Source organism: Trichoplusia ni, unplaced genomic scaffold (genome assembly GCF_003590095.1).
Source record: "Trichoplusia ni isolate ovarian cell line Hi5 unplaced genomic scaffold, tn1 tig00003798, whole genome shotgun sequence".
Lineage (NCBI taxonomy): Eukaryota > Metazoa > Arthropoda > Insecta > Lepidoptera > Noctuidae > Trichoplusia > Trichoplusia ni.
Genome location: NW_020800454.1, coordinates 87,582 through 102,486, shown reverse-complemented (window position 1 = coordinate 102,486; position 14,905 = coordinate 87,582). Strand labels below are relative to the sequence as shown.

Genomic DNA, 14,905 nt, shown 5'->3' with positions numbered 1-14,905 from the left:
CTTGTCAGAACGTGGGGGTGCTGTAACGTGTGTTACTTCGAAACTGCCCAGTAACAGATTACACATAATTTGATGCAGTTTTGTTAAATGAAATAAAGTAGTAGTAAATTGCTGTAGCCCCTCCAAATGCCTTTATTGTTGCATCTTGCTACTTCTGTAACACGTGAATTCGCAAGAAAATCCGCATACATTGTTGAGCTTGCGGATGCTGATGCAGATGTCTAAATCCGTGCGTCTATGTAGATATTCACAAGAACAAACTATTTAAACCGCAATCCCTAGGCACCTACTTATAAGCTATAAGTGATCAAAGATTTCCTTGAAGAAATGAGAACTATGAAATACAAAGGCACATTAATGGCTGGACTCAAATCGGAATCAGTCGTTCAAGCAGAAACGCTTAGAAATATTTCCGAACTAGAATTTTATTAGAAAAGTTTGTGCGAAGAAAAATCATCGAGAAGCGAGGTGGTTGTCAGCTGAGATAATGGCGTCGTTTGTGCGCCACTTTATAATTTACGAGTGTTGTGGTGTTCACTTAGCGCCGGCCGCGGCCTTTATGGATATATTTTTAAATAACCGTCAATACAAACTCCATTATTCGTCGGAGTATTATTTATCCGCGAGATGAGCGCCCGATCCCATCCGAAACGGCTTAAAACTTTATTTAAGGTCGTAAAGAACAAGAGGAAATTGTAAGCCTATAATGCAAATGTACTTAAGCGATATACTTAGTCAAATTGAATTTTTCCCGGACAAAAAATTAAGATCTGGAAGTTGTGTCGCCCGAGGGTCGCACAGGGAGCGGCGCGGGCGGCGGGGCGCGGAGGGGGGTGTACACGCTAACTTTTAAAGCTCCCAAGAGCGGCTCACTCTGTGTGTTCCGCGAATATTTCGACTATTTTTTTCCATTAAGCGCGAGTTCTTATGATGTCGATTACTGTTTCACAGTTTTATTTGCTCACCCGAAACCAGGAACCTTATTTAAAAGATATATGAGGATTATTTGAGCTGTGAGACTAAGCGGACGTACTTATTGTTGTGATTATAATGAGACATTTTTAATTACAAATATTAATTAGTAATATTTCTTTTTTTGCAAACCTGCAAAAATTAAGTGTGTCGCGTGTATGCATCTTTATACACTGTACAAGATGAAGCACTTTTATTAAGTACTAAAGAGTGTTTTCTGTGTTAGTATGTCTAACCCAGGAATAAGCCCTTTTGGGCGTAGCCAATTATTACGGCGTAGTCCACCGCCAACGCCTTCGCCGTCTGAACAACACCAGACTCTTGGAGACCGAGAGCCGCCAGCGTCCACTGAGCCTGAGGTGGAATACGTTTCTACGCCGGAGATCCAGAAATGGTTGACCTCTATCGACTCCATTATGTCGGAAGTTTGTGGTATCGTAGCTGAAGGTAAAATGAATAACGACCAGAAACTCCGTGTCACCAACCTATGCCGTAAGGTCTCTCATGGGACATCTCAGATGGCGGTACTATACCAGTCCCTGAAGCAGAAGGCAATCCAGGCCCATGTTACTATACGACAACTGCAAGGAGAACAGGACATCGCGAACTCCCTCCAAGAACTAAGACAGGTTGTAGCAGCTGAACGCCAGTCAGGTTCTACTTCATATGCCAATATGGTAAAAAAAGGAGAGGACAAATTTGTACGCCCAGCCAATCTCAGCTCTCTTGCTATTTACCCAAATGACAAGACGCAGAGCAGTGATGATACCAAGACCCTTGTCCAGAAAATTATCTCGCCTGGAGAGCTGAAACTTCGAGTCCGTGGTTTGAAGAAAATTAAAAACGGAGGAGTTATTATCAGTGCGGACAGCAAAGGCGACATTGAGAAGCTGAAAACTTCAGAAAAACTGGTTTCTTCAGGCCTCAAAGTCGAAGAACCCTCAAAGCGCCGTCCTCGTATCGCAGTCGTTGGTGTCCCGGTAGCCCTTACTGAATCGGAGGTAATGGAGTGCATTTTTGAACAAAACCTCTCTGAAAAATTGCCGAATACTACGCGTGCGTCATTTCTAAGTGATGTAAGATTGAGCCACAAGTCGGGTAAGAAAGATCGTCCTACCTGTAACTACATCATTGAAGTTCCAGCTAGCATTAGAAAAATGCTGATTAATCAAGGCCGTATTTTTATTAATTGGACGTCGTGCCCAGTAAGAGACTTTACAATAGTGACCAGATGCTTTAACTGCCAACAGTTTGGTCATGCAGCCAAGTTTTGTCGCGAAACAAGCCCTACTTGCAACCACTGTGGGGAGATGGGACATTCTTTTAAAGAATGCAACAACAAATCCGCTCCTGCCCAATGTGCAACCTGCAAGCGATTCAAGCGTAAATGTGACCACCCTACTGGCGATGTGAACTGCCCAGCACGCAAATATGCAGAGGACAATTATATACACACGATAGATTATGAAGGCGCCTAAGAGCGCCGATTATTTTACTTGTAAGTAGCACTTAAACACTAGATTTTACTTCTCTTTTGTATTAACTTATTTACATCTAAACGCAATGATAAATAATCTCTTAAGCGAAATTGATCATTTTTCCGTATCTGAAGCAATAATCTGCAATGTCGAAAACTGCAAAAAGAATATTCCTACTGGTGAAAAACTACTAACTTTCCTAACTCAGAATATTCGTAGTATTTGCCGAAATTTTAGTGGGTTTGAAGTTCTTCTACAGAACCTTGATATAAGCTGTGACATCATAGTACTTACGGAATGTTGGTTATCAAAACAAATAGATAATTTGCCATTGCTAGATGGTTATACTATGTATAAAACCGCGATAAATGTCAATCAAAATGATGGCCTGGTTATATATATTAAAAATACCCTAAAAGTAGCAGTAGAAGAACCCTTATTCCAAGGCTGTAATAGCCTCTTGATTAAAATTAACCTAAACATAGTAGCATTGGCTATATATAGGCCACCATCTCAAAATGTTGATACTTTTTTAAACTCGCTTAGTATAATCTTAGAACAGCTTTCGTCTTATAATAATATCATACTTTTAGGCGACATAAACATAAACATTGTTTCTGGGAAAATTAACACTCATGCACATAACTACCTCAATATCTGTACATTCCATGGACTATGGCCAGCTCATGATTACCCTACACACCAAAGTGGTTCATGCTTAGATCACATATTTATAAAGTCTAAATTACCATCAAAAACTTATATTACGAATTCATCGCTTACTGACCACCAAGCAATATTACTAACATTACAAACCTCGTTACCTAGAAAAAACTGTATGCGTAGCATAACAAAATTAAACATGACGACACTTGAAAACGACATACGCGACTTAAATCTTGACCGCGTTTACAGTTCTAGTGATCCAAATATTAGTTTGCAGTATTTTGTTGGTTCATTACAAACTTTAATTAGTAATAATACCTCTAACAAAATGATACCTAGAAAATACAGCAATATTAAGCCGTGGATTACGCCTGGCCTTGTCCGTTGCATTAGACATAGGGATAAACTTCACCAAAAGCTAAAACTTGCACCTGATAACGAGATGCTTTCCATTACTTACAAACGCTACAGGAATTTCTGTAATAACCTATTGAAAAAAATAAAAACCCAATATGACAAAGTTCAAATACAAAAAGCCGGCAAAAACAGTAAGCTGATATGGAAAGTTGTTAAAAGTAACACTTTCAGATCTAAGAAATCAGACTCTGCTCTAGAACTTTTAGCAACAGATGTAACTCCAATACTAGCGGCAAATAAAGTGAACAATTATTTTGTCAATTTGGGTAAAGATTTAGCTGAAAATTATTCCCGAAATTCTTGTCCACAAACTACACATATGTCGCCTAATACCTTATATTCGTTTGTGTTATTAGATACGGACGTTAAAGAGGTTGTTAGTATTATAGATGGTTTAAAAGACTCTTGTGCCGTTGGATGGGATAACATCCCAAATAGCGTACTAAAAAGATTCAAGCACATAATTGCACCTCCACTAACTTACATATTTAACTTATGTTTATCGAACGGTATATTTCCTAATCTGCTTAAAAAGGCCTTAGTAACCCCAGTTTTTAAAGCCGGAGACAAAAACAATATTACCAATTATAGACCAATTGCAGTTCTATCAGGAATTTCTAAGATTTTGGAGAAAATAATTAACGTTAGGCTTATTAAATATCTTGAGAGCAATAATTTGCTTTCGGATCGCCAATTTGGCTTTAGATCAAAAAGATCAACTAACCAAGCGGTGCATCAGCTAACTAACTATGTATGTACAAGTCTAGATAAAGGTATGTACACAATGGGGATCTTCTTAGACCTTGCCAAGGCATTTGACACCATTGCTTGCTCTCTGTTATTGTATAAACTGGAAAAAAATTGGTATAAGAGGAACACAGCTCAAATTATTCTCGGACTATCTTAATAACCGTGAGCAGTGCGTAAAAATTGGTCAATATAGAAGTGCGGGACTAAACAGCAGTAGTTACGGAATCCCCCAGGGTAGTATATTGGGACCTACTTTATTCCTAGTTTACATAAACGACCTGTGCAATTTGTCTCTGCAAAATGGTGTCATTATATCGTTTGCTGATGATACAGCTCTTGTGTTCTCAGGCAAGTCTAAGGATGAGGTCTATCAAAATGCCCAAAATGGTTTTAATGTAGTGTCTAACTGGCTTAACAATAATATTCTAACATTAAATTCAAGTAAAACAAATTACATGTTATTTTCAATGAGAAATAGTAATAAGTCGACTACTAACCTAAATATTTATGCGCATAAGTGTAATACGAGCGCGTCCGCGGCGACTGCATGCGCTTGCCCTACATTAGTAAAAACTGACAATACTAAATATCTAGGTGTCACTATTGACAGTCACCTTAATTTCCGTAAACATATTGATTCATTATGCACCAGAGTACGTAAATTAATCTATATCTTTAAACACTTACGCAACATTGCAGACTTTAATCTAATTCGCCAGGTGTATATGGCTTTGTGCCAATCCATTCTTACCTACTGCATAGGCTCATGGGGTGGTGCATCTAAATATATTATCTTGCCCCTAGAACGTGCTCAAAGAGCAATCCTAAAGGTCGCCACCTTTCGTCCTTTCAGGTTTCCTACTCACCAGTTATACAGGGAATGCAAAGTACTTACAGTACGCCAGTTATTTATTCTACATATAGTACGACTCCAGCATACTGAAATTGGTTTCAGCCCGGTACCTTCCGGCAAGAGAAGAAAGGATTTAGTTTGCACTAACCCACAAACGCAACATGCTTTTACTAACAGATTTTATTTATTTCAAGGACCCTATTTATATAACAAGTTTAACAGGCTACTTAAGTTATATAGTGTAAGCTTAAATAGGTGTAATAGAATGGTAACAGAATACTTACAGTCCCTCAATTACTCAGATACGGAAAAATTTCTAGAAATATTACAATAAACTGTTTAGCTTAGAAATTATAATAATAAGTACAGGTAATGTAATTAAATAATTCAGGACAGCTTGTCCTGCTTAGTCTTTTATAATACAATTAAGTGATAGAATTACATTAAAATATCCATCAATCATTTTTCTGCACTGATAACCCGAAACACAGGTTTAAAACAAACCTAGTTCGGGTGTCCCTATATTATCTTTAGACCATCCTTCTCGTATATTATTATGTTTTGGTGTAGATTAACTCAACTCCTATGATTATGACTATTAAGATATTTTTACTGGTTTTACATCCGAGTCATTTGTATTCGTACATGTATTTAAGTAATGTGAACTATGTTTTTAATAAATATTTTTTTTTTTTTTTTTTTTTTTTTTTTTTTTTTTTTTTATATCCCTCCGAGAATTGGAAACGTCGAAGTTAAGCCCTACGAATATTTGTTTTATTCAAGGCATCGTATAGAAAGGTATTAGCAATAACTTAAGTGCCCCCAAGATTATAAACAGTCAAATAGTCTATAATCTACATATTTTCAATAATAATTTCTGTTTACAATATTTAGATGCATTCGATTATACAAATGCTTGTTTTGCGCGAAGATCGAAGTTGTGACACGTCGCACACGGTGGGTTTAGCGTTGTGACAGATACTTCTTGGCTTTAACAAGAAAAGAACTAAATAATATTGTTTATCGAGTGGGGAGTATAGTCGAAGGCGTAAATTTGTTTGTATCGATTTCTTGTAGATTAAAATTATAAAAAAAAAAACGTTGCAGTTAATGTTTTACTAGACGGCAGCTCTCGAATCCTGCGTAATGTCACATACTTACCTACTGTACGCGCGCAAGCTATGGTTAATTATTTTTTATAATTAAGGCAAACAATTAGTTATTTTCAAATGTGCCTATGGTATATACAATCACTTGCTTGCTTTTTGTTACTTTATTTATGTTTGTTTTCGCCTCATTTCTCCATAAAACGTCGAATCAAGACTTCTAAATCTGACAAAGTGGATATTTATTCTCATTTAAATACAAATGTCTATTAAACAAAAAAATTATATATAGATTAATAATTTTTTGGGTAAAAAATGTATACAAAGCTGAATCCATAGTGTAGGTAGAGTTCATAACCTTTGCATAATCTATGCCGTTTATACAATGTTTGCTTGTGTTCTGTCAGGAGGCCCCACTGCTAAAACTAAAACCCCAAATGTATATAGTTCGGAATAAGGATGATATAATATGTGTGTAATATAGTTATATCACCGAGGGGAAAATATGTAATATAGTTATAGCACCAGGATCACAGATAACTACCCAAAGCAGAGGTGGTAAGCAGATTTTAGTTGATGTGAGCACTCATTGGGCATATTGACACATAGCGCAATGTCAGATCTATGTTCAAAATGAATTTAAAATCACTGATATTTAAAGCTAGATCTAACGGAGTGCCTGTTTACTGTTGTATGTTATTGCTGTTGTACTTGGTGCTGCGCCACATACACTCGTTTTCGCTGCAGACGGAATTCGTCCCAAAGCATGTGCGCAGGTATCTAAAGTTCAATGAAAAGTTCAAGATTTCTTCAAAGAAGTTGTCGAGCGGCGAGCTGAACGCGCTAACGAGCACGGTGGAGGTGCTGAACTACGAGCGTGAGGTGCTGCACGTGCAGCGCTACGGGCTAGTGCGCGCTGACGTCACCATGCTGGTCGTGCAGGTGCACCGCGACGCCGAGCGCCTGCAGTACCTCATCGTGTCTCTGTCGCAGGTGCACTACATCCAGTCCGTGCTGCTGGTGTTCTCACACAGCTACTATGACGAAAAAATTAACAAGCTCGTTAAAAGCATTACTTTCGCAAGGGTCATGCAGATATTCTATCCCTATTCGCTTCAGCTTTATCCAAACAAGTTCCCTGGCATCGATGCTGAGGACTGCCTGAGTGCCGCCGGCGCCGCGGACAAGTACTGCAGCAACCGGGACGCGCGCCGCGTGGAGCACAAGCACCACTGGTGGTGGAAAGCCTGTTTCATCTTTAATAATCTCGACTGGTCCGACAGTTATAAAGGCACCGTCATTTTCCTAGAGGAGGATAACTATGTGTTACCGGATCTGTTGTACATGCTACGCTACACTTCGCGGACTCAGACTTACATCCCAGGGATTTATATCATGTCTTTTGGGAGACCGTTTGCAAAGAATTTGGACTACGACTTGTTGACGGTAGACTCCTGGCACCCACCGTTTGATAAAGGAATAGCTTTCAATAAATCTGTATGGCAGAGGATCGCTGCAGTGTCGTCATACTACTGTATGTATGATGACGTCAGCTGGAGCTACTCGCTGCTCAACCTGCTCAGCAGGTTCCGAGAGGGGCACGCGGACATGGTGGCCCCGCAGGCGCCGCGCGTGCTCTCCACCAGCATGTTCCCCAGCGGCCGGCTTGCTGTGCAGAAGATCTATGGTTGGATGAAGGAAGCCAGGATGTTTCCTGCGAACGTGAAGGCGGTGGCCTTGTACAGTAGTTCCGGGAGAGTGGGCAATAACGCGAAGCTTCCCCCGCAGGGTAACGGCGGGTGGAGCGACATGCGGGACCACCTCCTCTGCTTGGACCCTCTCATGTCTACGACGACGGGCGCCATGAACGACTTAACGGCGACCACCATCGTACCGACCACCACCACTGAGTCACAGGAGTCTCTCACTATAGCCGAGCACCGCATCAACATGTCCGACGTCGAAATTCGTCAGCTGCTGTGACGAGTATAAGTTATATGCAAGATCCAAATAAATATATTTACTAACCATTAATTAAGCAACAAATAATGCTTGTAAATCAAAAGCATTTTGTAAATGTCCGGCAAGGGGAAAAGGGGAGTGCAGCCTTGTTTAATATTTGTATGGAGAGCGAGCAGCGGCGCGGTGAGCGGTACTGGCGCACCGCCAGCGCCCGCCCGCGCCTGCCTGCGAACTACACTATGGGCAATACATCATGACATTTCAAATCCACAGATGAAGTACTGTCTTTAAGATGGACACCTTTCTCCACACAATATCACATGTGATAGTCATGAACTCATCCCTCTACAACCGTGCCTTAGGGGCTAGCAATTTGTATTATCTGTGGTTGTTAAAGATCACACATGTCTTCGTATTGATGCGGCTGCGTATAAATTCTACATTATTGTACGTCATCATCTTGGTCGCGACTCTTTTTTTTTTTAAACTACTCCCGCACTCGAAAACGACTCCCGAATTTAATCCTTGTGTCGCGGGGTGTTTCACAAACATACAATTCAAAGACACCCAGACTCAGAACAAGCATTCGTGGATCACGTTTGGCGTGATGACCTCAACCACTCGGCTCTCCGTGCAGTCAAACCGATTAGAACCGTAATCCTTAGTAATTGAAAGGAAAAGCCCTTTCTATTTTCATCGTCACACTCGGACAGAGCAGTCTTCACGTTATGTTGTGGTACCGCAGCCGCGACCGCAATACACAGATAGCTATTTAACGTTTCACTACTACAAACGGTCTTTTTTGTTTTGTAATGTGGCACGAGTATTATTTTCCAAAATAACATAAGTACCTAAGAAAACAAATATTTTTGCTGCTACTATACATGATTTATTTTGAAGTGAAGTTCGTTTATTTGGCTTGGCCTTAAGAAAAGTGTGTGCGTGGGGTCCCGGCGCGCGATGCCGCAGACACTCTGCAACTGACTGCGCGCGGTGCTCGCCACTCACTGTTCGTGGGTGCTTTGCACTGCTCCACTTAGTACACATTACTTACACTGTGATGACATACTTTAGAGCTTAGTCGAGGTGATGATATTGTATAGGTATAATGCCATCATTGCCGTCAGTGCCGGCGGCGCGACGCTTCCAAAGATGTTGTAATGAAGCAGTTCCTATTTTCCGGAATAATGTTTTAAGTAACATTTAAGTTCCCGCAAAAGTTTTAACAGTAAAAGAGTGCATTCAGAATAGTTTGTGAGCTCCAACTATTTTATCTAGGACCAGCTTCAGGCGGCGCGGCCCGGCCGGCGCGGCGGCGCGCGGAGGAGCCGAGGCCGGAAGTAAGGGGTAAATGACAAAACACTAGTTATTATAAGTTTAAACTTATATTAAGTCGCGGTTCGAACCCCTCGAAAATGATAAAAAGTCAAGTAGAGGAGAAGGAAGGGTATATCTCTCCAGTAGTAGTACAGCTAGTAGTATCGATCACAATCAATCGACAGGTTGAAATGTTATTGTTATCAATGTAACATATAATTTTACGAATATCTTTTTCATAAATAGCTCAACGTTGTAGGTACATATGTTTCTGAGAAAATCTGAAAGAAAAAAGACAAAAAAAATATTTCGACGTGAGAAAATTCATCTGATAAATGGAGTGCTTTTTGTATTAAATCAAAGGATTACAAATAAAGTCAAATGTCAGGAGAATGCCAACAGATCTAAAGTAAAGTGAAGGCTTTAACGAAAGTAAAGTAACGATGGAACTGAAACAGATCATGCGCTTCCCACAAGGACAGCTAAAGCAGGATTAGCTTTATTGCAACGTAACTTAACGTATTTGGGGGAGGCCTCTGCCCAGCAGTGGGACACAGTAGGCTAAAGAAAAAAAAACTTAACGTAAACTTAACTCCTTGACCATTAAGTTTGAGCTGATGCTGCGTGACCTTGAACCATGGTATTTTAAAGAACTTTACTCAATATCCGTCATAGATCGTAGTTTAAAAAATACGGAGTAATAAATGTGAATACGGCAAAGCTGAAAATAGGTTCCTAGTCTTCCTCTATTTTAATTGAAGTCGATTAACTAAATTGGGCAGTTAGCGGAATCAGGGCTTGTCACGACAACTTGTTAACTAGGAGGCAGCGTGTTCTAAACACGGCTGACACGCGAACGCGCGGCGCGGGGACACGGGGACACCACAGGCGTGGCGACAAGCGCTCCTACTCGTGGCAATACACAACGTCATCTAGATTATGACAATTTAACAAGGTCCATTCCGAAAACCATTGTAATTCCTCTCACATTAATTGGCTGACAACAATTATATATGGCAAATGTGTAATTTTGCGTTTTTTTTTCGTGCAACATTGTTCATCAATTTAGCCCAAACGATTTTTAATAAGTATAAACTGAAGGTTATATAGAATGCAAGCATATCGTGGTGTGGTCATGACACCGGACACACTCCCCACGGGGCTGGTCAGTACGTGACGCGACTCGGTGTATTAGAGCAACTTCAACTTCCTGCTATGTCACATCATCTCTACTTTGCCGACACACAGCTGAAAATGAGTAACAGCAACTGACAAACATTTGATAAAAAATTAACTAAAATAAAATTGTTTATTATACAAAATGTTTCCTTATTTACATTTCCTGACTTATAATCCTCTTTTATAGTTCTTACAAATAAAAACAAAATAAGCGAGTGCAGTAATTAGAGGATAGTTTTTAAATATGTAAATTCAGTTATGATATGAAAGTTACATCCCGCCGCCTACGCCGTAGCTCACAGCTCCAGTAGAGCTGCTACAAATGGATCGCTGAGTGATTGTTCCACCTCAGTACAGTATTGCCATTATGCTCTGCCGCAGCAGCGCCGCGCTCCTCGCTACTAATTCATCCACTGATTTGCATCACTTATTCATCCACTGATTTGCATCACTTGTCAGTCAACTAATATTGTGTTAAACTCCGCGAGCAACAATGTGGTGCTGCTAATACCAACTGCGATCAATATCTACTGTTGGTTACAATCCCGGCACGTTGAGTATTGCTTCAGTCACAAGTATCATTGCGCCGCACTAAACTCCAGATTGATATGGTAGGATAAGTTATTATTTTACAGAATACGGATCCTTCCATCTCTGTGTTCTCTTAGTTTATATTTAAACGTGCCAAATCCTTATACAAATCATACTCATCATCTCTAATTTTCCTGTTATATTTATCCCCCGATTTCGTATTGGTCTTGCGGTTCTATGAATGGGCTTTGTAGGCAGGAGGTGCAGGATCTATCCCAACGCAGGCAAAGTACAAATGTGTCTTTTCAAAGTTTTATGTATTTTAAAGTTTTCTAATACACCTCTGATAAACGTTGAGTGAAAATATCACGAGGAAACTTGGATTCCAAATATTGAAATATGAAATCGCCACCCCGCAGTGAGTTAGCGTGGTGATCAATGCTCAACTCTTTCCTATAAGGCATTAGTGTGTTGCGGGTGCAATCCCTGTTCGGGCAGACTTGTTTCCTATATTGCGTCAAAATGTAGTATTGTGATGACTTGAAGATACTGGAACGCAGTAAAACGCTACAAGCCTGAGGAATCATGTTGAACTTGTGTTGTGTCCATAAATAAGTCTCCTCCCCCCACCCCCGGCAGGCTTATGTCTGTTGCCATGTTCCGGGTTTGATTCCTTTATTCGCAAATCAGCATATTATGACTTCTCATTTATTTCCTTCATAAAACCCTCGTGGTATAGGTTCGCTAATAAAAAGTGGAAAGATTCCGCTTGTATTTTACGTGTATGCCTTATTAGAACTGTAACTCTGAGTGTAATCGTTTCGGACAGAGCCTTTTGCGAGCGCTGTAAAACGGCCCCATTGCTATTGAACATGTTTATATGTGATTACTGTCTTTTTGCTGTGAATATGTATGTATTATTAGCTGTCCCAGCAAACGTTGATTTGCCCTACAAATGAGTGATATGAGGTCCGCTAGACCTACCGAATGTATACACAAATTTTCATAAGAATCGGTCGAGCCGTTTCGAGGGAGTTGAATTAGATACTCCGTGACGCGAGACTTTTATATAGTAAATACTTACTGCCGGAGTCGATTAGAAAAAAAATGAATATGAAAGAGTTTTTATTTTAGTAAGCTATGATATAACAATAAAAGCGCAATTCGTGCTTCACTATCGACAATATTGCCTCGTGCAAGTAAACATGAATGTTAATCCACTTGGCAGTTGTGTTCAGGCGATATTATTAGTAAAGGTTACACGCAATATTTACCGATTCCTGTCGATATAATTAACTTACTGTTAGCACGTACCCGCGGGCGCGCTCGCTGCCAGGGTACACTGTACGCAATGTACGCGCTCTTTATCGTAGCCGTCAACGTGAGCTACGACTATTTAGTCGAAGATTGATATATAAGCTGGTTAATTATATTCCCAAATAAATATACGAATCATTTACTTAAAGTTTTGGTAAGAAGAAGAAGATTGTAAGCTATGGTAATGAAACTTTATTATGATCATGTTCATCCCTAGATATGAAACAGTAGAACCATTAGAAACTCTAGGCTCCCGCTTCAGGCAGTACTTACGCTGTCCGGCGCTCGGGCGCGAGAACAACACATGTCCCGACAAATCGCCTTCACTTTTCCGCTTAAACTTTACAAACACTCATTACGCAGACGGCCGAGTGTTCATACATTACAAACGGCCGCACACACACACACAAACACTCGTTTGAGCATGACGAGAGCTCGTCGGACCCCGTAGTAACAAATCTATTCCATATTCTAATAACCCACATAAAAGTGAATTTTAACTTTACCGTCCACGCTTAGCGTCGTGTGTTCAGTCAGTCAGTTTAGTCAGCTGTCGCTTCTTTAGTTTTTGTTTGAGCGAGTTTCAGGGAGTGCGTGTGCGTCTGCAGATACAATTATCAAGGCTTGTGTTGTGTTTGGGTGTTGTTTCCGATGTTTCCTGGAGGGAGTGTCGCGGGCCTTTTGTTATCAGCTCACGTGTCGTGCGTGCAGATATAACACAACTCGTGATAATTAGTTACGAGTATTCGTGCTTAATCTGCGATCTCTAACTTTGATTAGAGAACAAATATGTACTAACTTAGTAGGGTTTTGAAGAATTATACGACACTCAGCCGAATACAAGAGCAACTGTTACTATGGGGGAAGTTATCATTGATCGCGACCGAGAACGGATTGATTGCTGAAATAAAATAAGTGGTATGGAGTAAGATATAGTGGATATGACTAGTATCCACCGCATAGCTAGCTGACACAGACGTACACCATATCTCGTTTGATGCAGGAACACATCAGTCATTCTGAAGCATCGCTACCATATTGCTAGGAGTTAGTTGGCTGGAATCCATTTCGAGCATCGCCCGCAGACGAATTCCGTAGCATTGCAGACTGGTTGCTAGCCACCTACAACCACTGCCACCCAAATTCGATTTCCTTCGCTGAAAAGCAAGCGAAAAAAACTGAACAGTCCGCCGCGCGCCGCCATGAATATTCATATTGCCGAGCGAGTGACGCCGCGCGGCGCGACGCTGTGAGCGCCCCGCACCACCGCACTACCGGCACCACTCACTCCGCCTGCGCCGGTTGCTCAGATTGCAGCTACTGCTAATGCAGGTTATCATCAAACGTATTAATTAATATTGTACAATATCAAAGCTACACGTTAAACAATTAAAACTTATCGTCTAAGATATCCACTGCTAAGTAATAGAATTCATTTAAAATAAATTGCTGAGTCTCTTTTTGAAAATTGCCATTGTTCCTCTTTTACGGAGTTGTGAATGAAGAATGTGGTTGTTAGTCGGTGTGATACCGATGTGATACAAAAACACTTTTTCTTAGTAGGTATGCAATTCTGTATCGACCGCGCCACATGATCAGCTTGTGTCTCGTGAGGCTGGGTATCAGGGTACACGCCGGGGTACACACTACGTCTCCACACAGAGTCATTAGTTCGGGTCGCAGAAGTTTTAAAACACGTGTAAGTGTCGCTGGTGTGAGGCTTAACTAATTTGTTTGATGGAGAACTTCGCCACCGTTGTAACGCGGCGCGACGCGTCGGGGTTGCCCCACACGCCGCGCCGCCACACGACATAATCTGGGTGTGGGTCTAGTTTGTCTGAAGTTTGTCAGGATTCAAGTTGTCCATCCTTTTTTAATTTTGTAGCGAAATGGAGAATCAGTTACAACCTGAGTAGGACCTAAGGTTTTGTCGGCCGACTTCACGGTACGTTCAAAAACGCAATGAACTCTCTATTACTTGTAAGCGGATAAAAAATAGAATTATTATATATTATTACAGTAAAATTGCAACAATAATTACATTCATGAAAAGAGAATTCAAATCCCTTAGGTATAACGACTCAAGTCAAAGCATCTAGAACGAGGGGAAAGCTCATTCAGATAAGCACAAACAAAACGATCTAGCAAAGCACCGGGGACTGGCGGCGGCGGCGGCGGCGGCGGGGAGACCACGTGTGCACAGTAGATAGATACTCCGTACTCACTAATTTTATAGTAAGCTTCACCTATCACCATCGATTTTACTCAGGTAGATTAGTAACACTAGCTCGTAGTGTTGTTGTTAAAACTTTAACCTAAGATACATTTTCGTTTCATTCATATTTTTGTTTTATCTT

General features: G+C 40.6%; 2 protein-coding genes across 2 annotated transcripts; both read left to right on the top strand.

Annotated features, from left to right (window-relative positions):
* Positions 1-735: 735 nt before the first annotated feature.
* LOC113508094 lies at positions 736-2,514 on the top strand. The gene has a single exon (XM_026891065.1). It carries the CDS (start codon positions 1,200-1,202, stop codon positions 2,448-2,450), a length of 1,251 nt encoding a protein of 416 aa, XP_026746866.1. The 5' UTR covers positions 736-1,199; the 3' UTR covers positions 2,451-2,514.
* Positions 2,515-6,875: 4,361 nt separating this feature from the next.
* Positions 6,876-8,225, top strand: LOC113508079 (alpha-1,6-mannosyl-glycoprotein 2-beta-N-acetylglucosaminyltransferase-like). The gene has a single exon (XM_026891039.1). It carries the CDS (start codon positions 6,876-6,878, stop codon positions 8,223-8,225), a length of 1,350 nt encoding a protein of 449 aa, XP_026746840.1.
* Positions 8,226-14,905: the final 6,680 nt, after the last annotated feature.

What these genes read in the sequence shown, in the direction of transcription:
- LOC113508094 (XM_026891065.1), top strand. Translation starts at nt 1,200, where the DNA reads ATGTCTAACCCAGGAATAAGCCCTTTTGGGCGTAGCCAATTATTACGG.
- LOC113508079 (XM_026891039.1), top strand. Translation starts at nt 6,876, where the DNA reads ATGAATTTAAAATCACTGATATTTAAAGCTAGATCTAACGGAGTGCCT.